This window comes from Propithecus coquereli, unplaced genomic scaffold (genome assembly GCF_000956105.1).
Source record: "Propithecus coquereli isolate 6110/MARCELLA unplaced genomic scaffold, Pcoq_1.0 Scaffold135, whole genome shotgun sequence".
Taxonomy (NCBI): Eukaryota; Metazoa; Chordata; class Mammalia; order Primates; family Indriidae; genus Propithecus; species Propithecus coquereli.
The window spans coordinates 3,184,608-3,202,397 of record NW_012137747.1 but is presented as its reverse complement, the minus strand read 5'-3'; the positions used below and the strand labels follow the sequence as shown (position 1 = coordinate 3,202,397).

Below are 17,790 nucleotides of genomic sequence, written 5' to 3'. Positions count from 1 at the left end.
AAGGTTATTTTTTAAAAAAGGACTTAATCCAACCCCTCCCTTTTACTACTGAGGATACCAAAACCCAAAAAAACTTACTCCAATTCCTGGTCCAATACTTTCTTCCTTTTTCTGAAAGCTGCCTTTGCCTGGGTCCCTGAAAAACCTGACTGGTTTATAAGGCGAACTCTTTTGTCAGAATGTGCTGATTCAGAGAATTAGATAAAAATGAAGAATTTTTTCATCTCTCACAAGTTTTTAAAGACTCAGTCAATAGTTTAATACTGAAAGTATCTAAAATAACAAGATACTATTCAGATCAGGCAATTGGTTTTAAGACAGGTAAAACAGTCTCTAATACTAAGACTCCTTTAATGCTTTGCAGAGAAACTTAAATCCACCAGCATCATTATTCATTAAATGATTATCAGCAAGAGCTCCTAAACAGAATATTCTCAATACAAACTAACTTACATTTTATGACACTAGAAAATTAATGGGGAGATCTATTTTGCAAAAGGTCCTATTTCAAGTATTTATTATATGAAAGCAGAAATTGAATGAGAAATATTGTTTTCATGTGACCTCCTTTTGATGGCAGTGTCAAAAGTCTATATTTTGATATTCAAACAAGACCATATCATACTAAGCCTTTATCACCTCTTCATGGTAGACAGTGACATTTTGATTCAAAGCTTTCACAACCAGAAAAGTAAAGAAAATAGAATTTAATTAGTTGGTTTTTCAGCTCATTCCTGGCTGAATGGAACCACAGATGACAATATTAAAGGCAAGCAACAAGAGAAGCCGGCAAAAAGGCAGACTTACCACCAGTCTTGAGGCTAGATCCATGTATCCCAGTTTTTCAAGGAGGTTATAGATGAGGCCTGTTTGGAACAGGGCTTCAGTGATGGGTGCAGTATGGTTTTCATTTCCAAGATAATCAATCAAATCAAAGGCCCTCTGGAGATGTACCTTGCCTAGGCTAAAGGATAAAAGAACAGGAAAAGTAAATATGCAGAGACACGCAGAACTCTATACATGCTGAGAGTGAAACTTTATGGCTAGATGGCAAGTCTTGGAAACCAAAAATTTAAACTTAGCGTAGCATTCTGTAAAGTTAGACTAAATATTATTTTTGATTAAGTTCATGTGACCCAAGGTAAAAGATGCCTTTCAAGAGAAAGATAAACCTCAACAATAGCTTGTTTCTTATTCCTTAAGTCATCTGTAAATTGCTACTGGCTCAGCAAAAGTATTACAATCTCTTGGGTGGGAAAGATGAAAGTACTAACTTTATTTACTAATTACTTATATTTACCAGGGTAGAGAGGGTGTAGCATAGAGAGTATCTGAATCAGAAAAACAAATTGTTGGCTGTATCAGAATTTGTTTGTCAAATTTTTAAGGCAAAGTCTATTGTCAATTTGTACTGGGTATATTTAAATTAACCATTTAAAGAAATAATAGCAGTGATGGCTGAGATGACATAAAAGGGTCAGTTCATAAAAAATGAACCAAAATGGGAAGGTCAAAAGTGGTCAGAAGAAATACACTTGTGTTTCTAAGCCTATTATTGATCCAAGTGGTAATACTCTATTCAGAGTATATCTTTACACAAGGGCACTGCTGTTCTCGACTTTGGGATTCTGTAAGACGTGAGGTGGTTGGGGAGGCAAGTAGTACACAGATAAGGAGGCTCCGGCTATCAGAGACGTGACCTCAAAACCAACAGGTAAGCATGAAACTTCATGCTTAAACCAGCTGCTGCTTGAAAAGAATTTTCTTGTGAAATAAAATAATGCCTGTATCAATTTATTCAGCAAAATATGTGTCCTGTTTTTTTGGTATCTAGTCTCGAATTATTATTAAATGTCTTGTTTTATGTTATTTAGCTGTTCAATATGTTTGTAGCTAATGTTTCTAAATAGATTATAAAGTTCCTGGAGGCAAAGAACATGTCTTGTATTTTCCCAATCCTCCAAAATGAATTGTGCCAACACATGCTAGTTCTTTCAGACTGTTTTTCATAAGTGTTCTTTACCTCAATAGGCCTGTTTAAAACAAAACAAAACAACACAAAACAAACCCAAGCCAAGTATACTCTACCCTGCAAGTTCAAAGATGTTGTTGATAAGGTTGGCTCGGTCCTTGTCACTCAGAACATAAGGATTTATTTTCAACTGTTTGATTAGTGCTTCCCAGTCATCATCTGCATAATGTACAATATAATAGCCGTCCATGTCTATATTGACTTTGACCCACTGCACTTCTTCTGTAAGATTGATGACACCTAACAGAGACCAAAAAACGAGAGATCGAGAGAGAAGGCAACAGGGTAAGAAAAAAAAATTAAATGAATGCTTTGTTAGATCCAAAGTTAATACGGTTTACTTTTATATTTGATCATTCTAGTAAGAAACTAAATGCTTGCCTCCCAGTCCAGTTATTTTCATGTTAGTAAAGATTACCCCATTCACTTAACAATTATTTATTTACTATGCATTACTGGCTTTAGGCTAGGTGCTGGAAATCGAATGGTGAACAAAGTAGATACGTCTCTGCTTTTATGGATCTTACCTTCTATTTTTTTTTTTTTTTTTTTTTTTTTGAGACAGAGTCTCACTGTGTTGCCCGGGCTAGAGTGCCGTGGCGTCAGCCTAGCTCACAGCAACCACAAACTCCTGGGCTCAAGCAATCCTCCTGTCTCAGCCACCCAAGTAGCTGGGACTACAGGCACGTGCCACCATGCCCGGCTAATTTTTTCTATATATTTTCAGTTGTCTGATTAATTTCTTTCTATTTTTAGTAGAGACGGGGTCTTGCTCTTGCTCAGGCTGGTCTCGAACTTCTGAGCTCAATCTGCCCGTCTCGGCCTCCCAGAGTGTTAGGATTACAGGTGTGAGCCACCGCGCCTGGACGGATCTTACATTCTAAAGCAACCAGGCAAGTATAATATTAAGTGCTATCGAGAGAAAAACGAAATAAAGCATTCAACGAAAGTACATGGAAGAAATGCTTTATTCCCCGACGAAGGTCAGGAGAGGCTTCTTGAAAGAAATGACATCCAAGTTGTCATTCTTTTTTTTTTTTTCATTGTTGTATTTTTAAGAGATGGGGGCATTGCTATGGTGTCCAGGCTGGACTCTAACTCTTGGGCTCAAGTCATCCTTCTGCCTCAGCCTCCTGAGTAGCTGAACTACTACTAAGTTGTCATTATTCTCAGAGAACTCAGGACATTCAGGTGTTAGCTATGTGAGGAAGGTATAGTAGAGACCTTAAGTGCTCAAGGCCCAGAAAGAAAGTGTACACGGTACCCGTGCACTGAACTGGCTGCTCCCAAGTTCATTACGGCTGGAGAGGAGAAGGTGGAAGAAAGAGAAAGTGTGTGTAGGGTGGGGCATCAGGGAAAAACAGTGAGAGAACTATATACAACGTGTTCCATCTCAGTCTTTGTCATTCATTATGTTAGCAAAGGAAGAACAAACAAAGCCATTTGGAAAAGTCACATAACTCAAAGCTAGCAAAATAAACATTAGGGAAGGCTTATGATTTCATTAGGAACAAATAAGAAATAACTGAGTTAAAGTAATAGTAAAGTGATATGTACTTTTCAGGTCCCTACCATTACATATATAAATGCTGAGAGAACTGTTAGAAATGTCTATGGAATTATTTCAACTAATGTACAAACAATGAAGAACTATCTGACTATAAAATATATATATGAATTTTAGAAATTCTCAAAATTACTAATCAAGAAATGTCCTTTAAAGCTAGCAACAAGAATGTGGATTTAATATAATAGGGGTATGCTTCTAAGCATCTTGAGGTTTATTATTTATTAGAATATAAGCTCCATGAGCTTACTATTTTGCTTATTGCTAAAGCCTCAGCCCCTAGAACAATGTACCTAGCAGGTGCTCAAAAAATACTTGTTGAATTAGTGAATGAGCAAACAAATAAAAGACTATGTCATGGAAGATAGTTTAAAATCAAATCCAAATAAAGTTTGTTGATATTTATATTTCTCCCTCCATTTTCAAGTAATGAATACTTTTTAAATTTTTAAAATTACAAGAAAAAGAAGAGTAAAGAAAAATAATCTAAACTCGGACAATGCTAGCATTTTCTAGTGTATTTCCTGCCAAGATTTTTCTTGTACATGTTTTAATAGATTTAATATTTCATATAGCAGATTTATATGTATTTATTTTATCTTTTCTCACCTATCAGTTCCCCCCACAATTTTTCCATTGTCTTATATGCAGTGTTCAAATATCTTGATATTCCATTTTAAGACCTACCACAGTTTAACCAATCTCCTATTTTGAAACATTTATGCTATTGAAACAGTAGCATAAATTTATGCTATATTTAAACAATATGCTATAAATATGCTATTTATGCTATTAAAATGTTCACTATAATTATGTACTGAATTTTTATATACATAAAATGTTTTAGAAACATGCCCAAGGGTTATATATTCGTACCTCAAGCCTTACAAGCCTATGACTAATGAAATTAACTTTATCATTCGCTAATTCAAAAAAGCAACACTCTCCAGATCACCAAACACAATCTCCTACAGAGCTGTTATCAAGAAAGGACCTCATGAAGAGGGGCTACAGAACACCAAGTCTCCCTTGCCTAAAAAAAGAGACAAGGAATGCTAAATATGGCAATTGTTCCATGGGATGGGTGCAGGAAAATATTAAAATACAGAGTATCTTGGCTGATAATCAACTTGCCATCTTGTTAACCCAGCCATGTCCAGATGGTAGAGAGGAGGGATGCAGCTGTGAGTGTACATGAAATTACTACCGTCATCGAGACAACAGGACATAAAGCAGTGCAGCCAACAGCACAAAGAAAGAGACTTATCATTTAAAAATGCAACATGGGTTAGCCTCTTTCAGGTCTTTTGAATGATCAGATGGAGGACCTTAAAACCACAGGTATCAAAAAATAACAGCTTTACACACAAGGGAGGTAACTACATCCTGCAGTTCAAATGTGGATGAGGCTAGCCTCATATGTTTTTAATTTATTATAATCATTAACAGGTTAACGGTTCAATTTTCACAGTCCATTGAATAGTAAAAAAGAATGAGCAACTCCAATCTGAAATGGCAAAAGCCCAGATGAAGTAATCTAATAGTGATTTTAAAGAAACATTTGTCAATGAGCTATGAAAATCAACTACTGTTTTACAAAGAAACCTTAAAATACTCGAACAAAAAAAACATGTTTTTACTACAAAGTTACAAAACTTCTTGTCCAGTTTGCTCCAGAGGACTAGAATGATACATGTAGTTGAACTGCATCCCCCTTTGTTCAAAAGCATTCCCTTCTCCAATACCCCTTTCTTCCTCCTTTATTTTATTAGGGGGGAAAAAGGCAAGAGCTGAGAATGGAACATGATAAATATTTTAATTACTGCATGCCTTTCCTTCTTTCTTTCCAATTGCCTTTCTCTCCAATGATCTGTCTTTTAGTTTCACAACAATGTTTCTGGTACAGTAATATTCTTTCAGAAACATAAATGTTTTAAGTCAGATTTAATATGAAAATCTCCTACAGTTAAAGATCTTAGGTCTAAGTAAGATGTGGATAAAAGAGAGGGGGGATGAAGAAAGAGAAGAGGGAGACTTTTTAAAGTATAATTCTCTCAATATGTAGCCTGGAAAAATGGCCCCTTCCAGCTCTTCTTATGCACAACAAATATTAATTGTTCAAAATTCATGTATATAAAAAAAATTCATGTATGTGAGGAAAACTGACAAAGATACTGCCTAAATATAACTCCTATATATGATTGAACTAATGGACTAACTCAGCAATCCTGGAATTAGAACACATGAAAATATACTAAAGATTTAGCAAACCATCAAGCATCAAGATAATCATACACTGCACTAAAGTCAAATGGCATAAAATAAGCCTGAAGTCACCCTCTCTGTTATATTTCTTTTGAGAACAGAAAAATTGAAATGTAATTAAAATAATGGTAATTCTCACTGGAGCATTAGGAACCAAGAAGATTCAACTGTCTTTAGGGCCAAACATTTTTTGTAAGGACAGAACATTTTCAATGCGGACTCTCGAAACCTGAACTGGCAGGAATTAAAACAGCAGCAGCAGCAGCAGCAGCAGCAGCAAGGGAAATAACATAGTTGACAAGAGGAAGTAACAGACATGCTTTCATCATATATTGGCCCAGTTCCAGCTCTAGATTAAACCAATTATATTATAGTACATTTTGCATATTACCCTTTACTAAGAATCTTTTCAAATGAAGGGAAACAGAAGATATCATTTCATCGGCCTTTGCATGTTCTTTTCCTAGAGTTTTCTCATAGTGATATTTGAAATTGAGTCACTTTATTATAGACTAAAATTTATTCATTCAATAAATTTTTGTGTGCCTACTGAGTGCTAAGTTTACAAAAGTGATTCATATAGTCATTATCCCTACCCTCAATGGGGGATATATCTAATTCGGGGACAGACAGAAGTGCAACAGTACTTATATTACAAGTGGAGAAGTAGAGAATGTTATTAAAAAACATAAGTAGGCCATCTATCCTGTCTTGCGGGGAGGGAAGGCTTCTTGCAATAAGCAATGGCTGAGCTAAGTTCTAAAGAATGAATAGGAGTAGATCAAGGAAGTGGGGAGGCAAGGGTGTTCTCCAAGGAGAAGAAGCAACAAATGCAAACTCCCAGAGACAAGAGGCAGTGTGGCATGTTTGAGCTGCTGAAAGAATTTTTGCATAGTGAACACACGGAATGCCAGGTAAGGGCTAAGAAGGCTAAAGTAGGAAAATATGAGTTAGTCTATGGGGTTAAACTCTCAAAAAGAGTTTAATAAGGAAGAAAGAAAAAGAAAAAAGAAGAGAAGAGAAGAGAAGAGAGAAGAGAGAAAAGAAACAGAAAGGCAGGCAAGATACAGAAATTATATGTATACAACGATTTCAACTAAGTAAAAAATATGTGTTAAAAATGACTAGAAACAAATAATCAAGATAGGGTAATAAAAATTTATTCTCCATTTTTCAGATTTCATATAATACGGTTATGTTATATTTAAAGATTTATTTTTTCAATAACAACATTAATAACGATAGCTACCATTTATATAGTACATAACACATGCCAAGCATTGTTGTAGGTGCTTCATATAAATGAACTCATTTAATCCTCACCAAAACCCTTTAAAGTAAGTAAAATCCCTTGTCTTCTTTCTATAGCTGAGAGAATGAGGCTGGGAGAAGTCACATATTCGCCTAAAATCATCAATGGTAGAGCTAAGAATTGAACCAGGCAATCTGGCTTCAAAATCCATTCCTGTAGCTCTAAGATACACTCTCCTCTCAAAAATATAGGCTTAAATACCAGATCCAGATTCAAACAGAAATTTTCCCTTTGTCATCAATCTAAAGCATCACTAATGGTTCCTACAGAACCCAAGCCCCTTTGTTCTTTTAGGATGTATTAATATATTTAAAGGATATGTGGTGTGGCATTCACAGTGGTACTTAACAAATGGTCAGAAACTACATTTCAATCCTTTTCATAGACATCTTGTGGGTCAGCACATACCACCTTTACATTTCATTATTGCCCTCATCCTTGCTGTCATATTTTTTGGTCTATTTTCCCATTACCAAAAAATGTATTATAATATGTCCTTCAGACATAGTATAACTATTTACTCAAAATCTAGGTCATGAATCAACCTTTATTATGCATATGAATCATCAAAGGTGCTTGTTAAAATGCAGTTGCCCAGCCCAACCCTAGAAGATAGATAGCAGAGGATACTTTAAGAAACTGCTCTACTTTATTACTTCTTACTTTGTTACACAAAATATTTATCTGGGATATAAAAACACAGATATTTGTTATTGTCTACTGCCAGCACATTTCCTGCAACCTTTTGGACCTTATTTCATATGACTTAGGGCCAATTTTGCGCATGACACATAGAATCAATGTCATTTTAGTCACATCTATATATGTAATTCATAAAACCAGTTCACGGAGTGTGCACACAGAAAAGTGTAATCTCATATCTGCTCTGTGGTCATATTTTTAATATTATGCCATTTCTAATTTCTTATCAGAAAGGTGTTAATCATAGTCAAACCTGATTTCTTGTCCAGTAATGATGCTGACTGATATTTTGAAGAATTTCTTCCCTCAGTGACATAGGATAGTGGAATATGCCAGAGATAGCTGTGAAAAGAAAATATTTAAAAAATTACTACTCTTTTCAGTATTTCAGTTAGTTACACAAGATCTGTTAGGTCTTTTTTGGGGAGCATGCGGGCAGAAAGGTGGAATTTTTCAAGCTATTCTCAGAAAGGGATAATCTTGCTAGGTTTCATAAGAACTTATAATTAAAGAACACTTAAAAATACTTCCACCTGAGTACATAAAAGAGAAGGTATGGAAAGAAAGAGGGCATGTACTTTGCATCTGAAGGCTGAATTTCAGGCTTCATATTTAAAAAGAATCTCTCTTGTTGTATAGAAAGTTCCTTTCCTTTTCTTTGAACAGTCACTAAAGGAAATCCTTTCTGCAGGGTCCAGGTTTTCATCATTTTCTTTACATCTAGTGTTTTGTTTGTGACCTACAAAAAAAGAATAAATTATTTTTGCTTAAAGATAAAAATCAGTTAAAAAAAATGTCACAGTTTAATTTGTCTGTACCCCTCCCTCTTTTCCTACCACATTCTATGAAGACTGTGTTTAATGTTAATATGAAAAAAAAGCATATGGGCGTAGTGGCTCACACCTGTAATCCGAGCACTTTGGGAGGCTGAGGCAAGAGGATCGCTTGAGCCCCAGGAGTTTGAGGTTGCAGTGAGCTATGACCATGCCACTGCACTCTGGCCTGGGCAACAGAGAAGACTCCGTCTCAAAAAAAAAAAAAACAAGCAGCATGATAGCATGAATGTTGAGTTTACATTTCTAATCTAGGTAAATGAGCAACTGCTGAAAGGAAAGTAACTTGAACAGACCTACATGATAACTAAGGGAGTGAGAGAGCCACTATGCCGAAAAGTAGCACATATATTAACAAACTGGGAGTTCATTAAGATTAAAATCCCTAAGAAAGTATGAACATTCTTTCAAGCCACAATACTACCATTTAGAAGATACGAACAATAATATATGGTCTAGAATCAAAGCACTGCTACTCAATGCGGTGAACCACCTATGTCCAGGTTTCTCTTTATTCTCCTACCCTTTACCTTCATAAATGTTAGTCTTTTAAGACATAATACTGTGGGAAAAGCAGGGAGCAGCAGCCTAGCAGAGAGTGAAATACAAACAGGTCAGTTACCTTGACCTTAAGTCTTTCTAGAAAACAGTGGTAAACTTTTTAAATGATCACAGACCTTTTTCCTCAGAAAACACATGAACTTATCTACAAAATTCAGAATCTAGTGTCAGAGGTTCACAGATCCTCTAAAGCTCACGGCCCCTAAGACATCTGGTATCAATTATTAAGAAGCAATTTTTGAACAACTGTTTCTTTAAAGCATGTAGGTCAAACTTGTGATTCAAATTATTTTTCTAGATTACATATGGATTGGAATTGCAAGCAACTAAGTCATCATGTACCTAAATTGGTAATATCACTCCACTATGGCAGGCCTTACCTCAATCACCATATGCCTATTTATTTAAAGCAAAAGAATGGAGCAAATCTTCCCAAATTCATTGTAACACTAATTTTATATTTCTCATGGCTCTGACATATTTATTTCTGGACCAGAGGCTTGAAAGAAAATAGGGTTGCCCCAAAGCAGGGTGCTTTTGGGTGTCTGAAGCAGAACTCAAATGAGCAAGTGCATAATTGAATGTGGATGCTGAAAAACCTGAGGATAATGTTGGGGACTAGGCTGGAACAGGAAAACACCATGATGCAAAAGTTGCACTAAGTGAGGAATGCAGAAATATGTTCTCAATGTCAAGAGATAAAGCAATTAGTATAAAGTAAATAACATAGCTTTCAGTTGAAATGCTACTGTGTGATCAGAGATAAAAACAATGATCTAGAAGCAACTGTTACATAATAAGCACTGACCCCTCTTCTCAAAGATAATTCAGAGAGTAGGGAAGATATATTTTCTGTGCAAAGGATTAACAGCTAGAAAATACCAGGATTCAGATAAGGCAAGGAAGCAGAAAGAGTACATGAAAAGGTCTAGAGCAGGGGCTCTTAACCCAGCATCAGTAAAACTCTGAAACTGTGAGTGATGTTTTGCACATACGTGGTTTTTCTGGGGAACATGGCCAGAACTTTCATCAAATTTTCAAATATGTCTGTGATTTTCCAAAGCATTAAAGAATCATCAATCTAGATCAGGGTAACAAACTCAAATGCTCATAAGGGTTGAGCAGTCAGCATACATGCATGAGGCAGGCTGGCTTTATGCATTGCTTTGAACCATGACTTCTACCTAATTGCAGTGCTTGTTAGAATATTTGCGAGCATGACAAAATCCTAACAGCAAAATGACCGAAGGGCAATATGCAACTCATGGAAGTAAGCTTGTGATATATCATTTACTCTAGATGAACATGGCCACAAAAGACCAGAGATTCAGAGAGCAGAGTACAGGATCACGAATGGGAGGTAGAAAACTAGACAAGGATAAGAATAGGAAAAGAGATTTTTAAAAAAAAAAAACAAATAATGAAAATACAGTAATATCCATCAATACAGAGAAGACAACTTTCCTACAAAATAGCAATGGAGATTAAGGTACAAAATAAAAATGGCTACCCAAGGCTACACATATATTCTTCAAAAATAAGAACAGTACTGCCATTTCTTGACATTAAATTTAGTGCTCTATTCATAAATATTTATATACTAAGTTCCAGCCCCCTCTTAATTAACTGTTGTCATAAACGTATTTACATACATAATAAAAATATAAACAGAAGAACTCCTCTCCTCTTTCTGTAAGAGCTAAATAAATTATACAGGTTGCTTACCTCATTAAAACTATCCCACAGATCATCACTTTGAATAGATGCATAGCTATGATTATGCAGGTAAAGAACAATAGCATGTTGAAATACATCTTCACTAAGGTAAGTTTTCAGCATCAACAAGAGAGAAGCTCCCTATTCAAAAAAAAAAAAAAAAAAAGGTGAGAAAAAAGGAAGAAAACAACAGAATACTGCTGTAGGTTATAGAACTGAGAATCTAAAATTCAAAATATCATTCGAAACATATACTTTCATATATAGAACTTAGTTATAATACACTGTTATTTAGTCTCAAATAAATAGATGTGGACTATGTTCGAATTGTCCTAAAATTATTTTAATGGATTAGAAAAAGAATGAATGGAGTAGATTCCCAAATGCCCTAATTCATTCATAAGCCATTTTGTGTGGTCTATCAGTGTACTCAATGTTTCAGTGTTAGTGCTGAAAAGCTAAGTATTTATAAATATATTTTTAATAGAAAAACATGCCAAATATTCTGTGGCATCCCCTCCTCCACCCCCAGTGTTTAAAGTACCAGGTGAATTCATGGACACACACTGCTGGAGACACAAGAAATTGGCAGAGCTCTCAAAAGTCTTTTTGTTAGGTAGTACGTTAATTTCTAATTTTAGTACATCACATTGTGACATAACCAAGATCTCTCTTCTTCCTGCAGAGTCACTGCAAAATGTATGTAATCAACAAATGTAGAGGGTAGCAAACACACTAACAACTCACAATCTGCCACACCACCACTAAGGCCACACTGTATTTACTCAAGCTCGTGTCATTATTCCCGGTCTCAAAACAACCACCACCTCCCCAGTGAGGCCTTTCCTGACCCAAAAATCAAATCATATTTCTCCATCTTCTATAGCAATTTACATTGCTTCCTATATCTATCATATATTTATTTCCTCTTCTATGCTGTATGCTAATTGAGGAAAAAAATGAAAAGCCCAACTCCAATGCCTACTATACATTAGATACTCGAGTAGTTTTTGAATGAATTTCATTTCTGATAAAAATGCAACAATGTTAAGTCATCAAGATTATCAGTACATATAACTAAATTATCTTTTACTCTCATATTTTTATATCACACACACAGCTATTACTTGCTCTATAAATTTAAGTACTTATTCTTGTTCCCCACAGTACCCCTCCTCTCCTACATCACCAACTTTCCCTCCGTACTGTAACATTACCATTAACAAAACAGAAACTATGTAACCTTCCTAATTTTTTTTTTTTTTAGACTAGTCAAGTGCAGTAGTGAGGAGGGGGGTTAAGTAGTAGAACAAGGAGTTCGATCTGTAACTGACTGTGAACAATCAAGTGAGATAACTCACTACCTTCGGACCAGCCATAACTTTCCTAATGTTAAAGAAACAAAAGAATCCCTACCTTTCCTTGACTCCACACCTCCAGTTATGCTATTTTTGGCTCCCCCTTTGCTGTAAGACTCCTCAAAAGAGTTGTCTGCATCTACCATGTCCATTTGCTCTCTTTCCATTTTCTTTTAAGCCATCTTCTAATCATTACTCCCCTGGAAGTATTCTTATCAAGATCCCTGGTGAACTTCCTGGTGCCAAACCAATGTGACTTCTCGGGCTCACCTATCTTATCATTACTGGTAGCATTTGATATGACTGGTCATCCTCTCCTCCTTCAAGCCTTTATGCACCGGGCCTCGGGACACCACTCCCGATTCTCTCCCTACGCCCCGGCCAGCCCTCTCAGTCTCTTTTTGCTGGATCCTCCTCATCTTCCCAATGAGGGAAGTGTGCCCTCGCATTTGATCTTTGGACCTCTTTTGTTTTCTATCTAAACTGACTTCCTAGTTGATCTCAACTCCAGGGGTTTTAAATGACTCCCTAATTTGTACATCTACCAGACTTCCCCTCTGAATTCCAGACTCAAATCCAACCGCCTGCTTAATATAGCCACTTGTATGTCTAATGCACATCTCATACTCACTCAGAAACTGAACTTTTTTTTCTTCTTGCCCCAAATCTATTCCTTCAGCAGCTTCTGGATTTCAGCAAATGCCAACTCCATTTTCCAAGTTGTTTAGGCAAAAATCTTGAAGTTACCCTTGATGCCTTTCTTATATTCCACATCCAATCCATCAGCAAATCCTACTGGATCCACCTTTACAATACATTCTATATCTCATCACCTTCACTACTACCACCCTAATCCAGGCCACCATTACCTCACCACCCATTTATTGCAACTTCCTAATTAGTCATCCTGACTCTGTGTGCTGTTGAAGATTATAGTGATCTTTTACAAAATAAGCCAAATAAGCCAAAATATCATACCATGGTACTGATCAAATAGCTTCTCATTTCACTTAGAATAAAATCAAGGTCCTTATGATGGCGTCATAAACCCTACGGTGATCTGGCCCCTTAGAATCTCTCTGATTTCAACTACTACTTGATCCTCTGTTTAGTTTACTACAGATACATCAGCTCCTTGCTGGTGCTTGAACGTGCAAAGCAATCTCATATCTCAAGCTGTGCGGGGGTCCCCGAGATCATCCCAGGTTTGATGATGCACTAGGAGGACTCACAAGACTCAGAATATAGTCAGACTCACTGCTATGATCTACTAAGATGAAAAGATACCAGTAAAATCAGCTAAGAAAAAACGCGCACAGTCCAGAGGAAACCAGGCACGAGCTTTTAAGAGTCTCGGGGTTTTTACTGGTGGTAAGTCATGGAGGTACCCTCTGCCTAGCACATACCAAAATTCCAGACTCCCAGAAGGAAAGCAGATGTTCAGCATAAACTAAATTGTATAATTTAGGCACAGTGAGCCACTCTTATCACGGCATGGTGGGAACTCTCTCCAAATCCAAGTTGCCAGTCAAAGGACAACCTTGCAAGCAGGCCTTTCAAAGGATAGCAGTGTCAGGTCTGCCGCATTAACTCTTTTCTGCACATAAGCTCTATATGTTAGTTATTTCTTCTGTCTGGAACATTATTCTCCCAGAAAACCACAGTCTCATTCTTCAGGTGGTGTTCAAATGTCACCTTACAAGTAGTCTTCCTTGACCGTGTTACATAAACCAGCATTTCCTTTGTCACTCTCATTCCCCTTACCACGCATTATTTTCATATTAGCACTCACCACCCAACACAGTACCTATTTAATCATTCATTTGTACACTGCCAAAGCTTCATAGAAGAGACACAGTCCACCTTGTTCTCCAATGTATCCCCAGCACCCAGAACAATGGTTGGTACTTTCAAGTTTACTAAATGAATGGATTCATATCTTACAAGACAACCTGCATCAGAGTTAGGCTTGATGATTATGAAGACCAAACAGATTATGTCTGCTGAACACATTTACCCACTGGCACCTACTTCTGCTAGCACACGATATTGACAAATTATCCAATGTCCTATTTTTCTTAAATATGTGACATATTTGCCAGATTCCCAATTCTGAAGTAAGTGTTACCATATCGACAGGTGTTAAGTATGCTGTGGACTGCCATAAAGAAGAATAACCCCAGGAAGTACCTCCACAGTGTAGGAGATAGAGAAACTGTGGAGTTTGATGTTGTTGAAGGAGAAAAGGGTGCGGAGGCAGCAAATGTTACAGGCCCTGGTGGAATTCCAGTTCAAGGCAGTCAATATGCAGCAGACCATAACCATTACAGACGCTATCCACGTCGCAGAGGTCCTCCACGCAATCACCAGCAGAATTATCAGAACAGTGAGAGTGGAGAAAAGAATGAGGGATCGGAGAGTGCTCCTGAAGGCCAGGCCCAACAACGCCGGCCCTACCGCAGGCGAAGGTTCCCACCTTACTACATGTGGAGACCCTGTGGGCGTCGACCACCCTATTCCAACCCTCCTGTGCAGGGAGAAGTGATGGAGGGTGCTGACGGCCAGGGTGCAGGAGAACAAGGTAGACCACCAGAAAGACAGAATATGTATTGGGGTTATAGACCACGATTCCGCAGGGGCCCTCCTCGCCAAAGACAGCCCAGAGAGGACGGCAATGAAGAGGATAAAGAGAATCAAGGAGATGAGACCCAAGGTCAGTAGTCGCCTCAACGTCGGTACCGCCGCAACTTCAATTACCGACGCAGACGCCCAGAAAACCCTAAACCACAAGATGGCAAAGAGACAAAAGCAGCCGATCCACCAGCTGAGAATTTGTCCGCTCCCGAGGCTGAGCAGGGCGGGGCTGAGCAAACGCCGGCTTACCGTCTCTACCATCGTCCAGTTTAGTCATCCAACAAGAAGAAATGAATATGAAATTCCAGCAATAAGAAATGAACGAAAGATTGGAGCTGAAGACCTTAACTGCTTGCTTTTTGCCCGTTCACTAGATAACTAGAACTATCTGCATTATCTATGCAGCATGGAGTTTTTATTATTTTTACCTAAAGATGTCTTTTTTGGTAATAACAAACGTGTTTTTTAAAAAAGCCTGGTTTTTTTCAATACGCCTTTAAAGATTTTTAAATTGTTTCATATCTGGTCAAGTTGAGATTTTTAAGAACTTCATTTTTAACTTGTAATAAAAGTTTACAACTTGATTTTTTCAAAAAAGTCAACAAACTGCAAGCACCTGTTAATAAAGGTCTTAAATAATAAAAAAAAAAAAAAAAGCATGCTGTGGAATTCACATGATCAGAAGACACTGAATTCTGGGTTTAGAGGATGAGAGTTAGAGGCAGACCAAGCTCTGTCACAACAAATCCTGAAATAATTGCTCTGTTTAACTTCTGTATGACAACAGAACCACAAGTTTAAAATTTTTCTTTACTGATAGGTCCAATATGGGCTTTAAAAATCACAATAGTCACTCTAATTGGAAAATACATACACATTTTTAGAGATGAGGTCTCGCTATATTACCCAGGCTAAAGTTCAGTGGCTATTCACAAGCAGGAGCCTCAAACTCCTGGGCTCAAGGGATCCTTCTGCCTCAGCCCCCTTGCCCCAAGTAGCTGGGACTACAGGAGCACACCACTGAGCCTGGATTGGAATATATTTAATATATAATATAGCTCACTGAACTCCTGATTTCCTCGTTCGTTAACACAATTTGTACTATAATTCTCCCTGACAGTCAGGCTTGAACCTGGAACACATTTCTACCTCCTTCTTTTTCTTTTTTTATATTATCAGGTAAACCTGTTATCTACCTCCTTCTTTACCTGTCTGACCCTGTCAGTAAATCCTCTAAGTACTCCCCTCACCCAGTGCTTTTTACGCCCACTGTTTTCTTTCCAACGTTATCACCACTCTTCATTTCAAACTTTTGCCATTCACGCCTGGACTTCAGCAGATTTTCCAACTTTAGGTCTCTCTCCGCTTAAATCCACTTTATAAACTGAAACCAATTTTATTTTCCTAAGTAGTAACTTTAATCAAGTCGTTCCTCTGTTCAAAAGTCTTCTAAAGCTCCCCATTGCTTACAGAAAAAAACAGACTCCTTATGGTGTTCAGGACCTTCTACAACAGGGCCCCACCCTACTTTTCTCATCTTTACCCTGGTCCACATGTGGCTTCCACTGCAGTCAAACATGTACTCTCTAAACAAACAATCCTTGCCCCTTAGTATTCCAGACTTTTTCTTTGCAGACCTCATTGTTCCATTCCTGCCCTACCCTCTTCTTCCCATTCTTCTTTACCTATATTTAACTCATTTCAATTCCCTTTTTCCTCCAAAACATTTCCCTTCATTACCCCAGGCAAAAGTTATCTGTACCATTCACTCATTTAGCACATATTACCTCTTTTATTGCTTCATAAGTACCCATCAGCTTCCTGATGACACAGATTGTATCTCAGACATTTTATATATTTTCTTCTTTTTAGCACAGGAATCCAATTTATTAACCAATAAATCTGATAGCCAGAATGAGGAGGCAAGTAAGTCATAAAATTCATCCCTCCCCACAACACAAATGTGAATGACATAGATATCCCTATTTTTCTGTTCTCTGACCTATGGTGATCCCAGTGGGGTTTCTAATTTTCTCCTTATTCTTCACCCTCAAATCCAGAGTCTGTGATTCTGATCCTGCAATTTAATCTTCAATTCTTAAAATCTCTTTTTGCTTACTTGTTTTAGCAATACTAACTTTAGAACATACCTCAATTCTGAGTTACATAGCCAAGGCTTGCTTAGGACCTTCCCTGCACATATTCTACCTGTAGATCTGAAGAGTAAACCAACTTTAGAAGATGTATTGCTATAGGATCTGGTTAACTGCCTGGAATACTAGTCATAAAACTTAAGAGAGAGATACAGAAAGAAGAAAAAAAAACTCCCCACAAAAGCTAAGCCCACAATTTGAGTAGGAAAAATTTTTTAAAGTTTAATCTTTATAGTAATCTAAATCATGTAGCTCACTCACAGAGGAATTAATTTGAAATCTACTCCAGCTACTTTTTTGTGTATAGTAATACCTTAAAATAGGAAAGAGAATCAAACATTTCTTCAATTTGTTCTGAAGATTGAACAGATGATGATATTGGATGAGATGAATTCAAGGAATCTTTCTTCATGGTTTTAAATCGAGCATCTAAGAAATCTTCATACTAGTACAAAATGAAACAGATTAGAATATCATGAACAGCATCAAAGACAAAGGTAAGTATAGTAAGTATTTACATGGATAAGACTAATTACCGTTTCAGGTCATTATTAAAAAAAATAACCAGCTTCACTAAACTTCAGAATACAAGCTTTTGAAAATGTAGGAATATTGTGACTTTCAAATGTATTCCTTGAATTTAAAAACACAGTTATA

At 37.0% G+C, this 17,790-nt stretch overlaps 1 protein-coding gene and 1 pseudogene across 2 annotated transcripts in view; one reads left to right on the top strand and one right to left on the bottom strand.

The window, feature by feature from the left end:
• Window positions 1–17,790, bottom strand: part of LNPEP (leucyl/cystinyl aminopeptidase) — a 90,738-nt gene that overhangs the window by 12,092 nt on the left and 60,856 nt on the right. For both annotated transcript variants that reach the window (XM_012638839.1, XM_012638840.1), the window contains exons 8-13: window positions 17,447–17,578; window positions 10,998–11,129; window positions 8,457–8,617; window positions 8,132–8,220; window positions 2,089–2,272; window positions 808–964 (exon numbers count right to left, since the gene is read on the bottom strand). In XM_012638839.1, coding sequence (XP_012494293.1) covers window positions 808–964; window positions 2,089–2,272; window positions 8,132–8,220; window positions 8,457–8,617; window positions 10,998–11,129; window positions 17,447–17,578 — 855 coding nt within the window. The remainder of the gene's footprint in view (window positions 1–807; window positions 965–2,088; window positions 2,273–8,131; window positions 8,221–8,456; window positions 8,618–10,997; window positions 11,130–17,446; window positions 17,579–17,790) is intronic.
• Window positions 14,495–15,253, top strand: LOC105805838 (annotated as a pseudogene).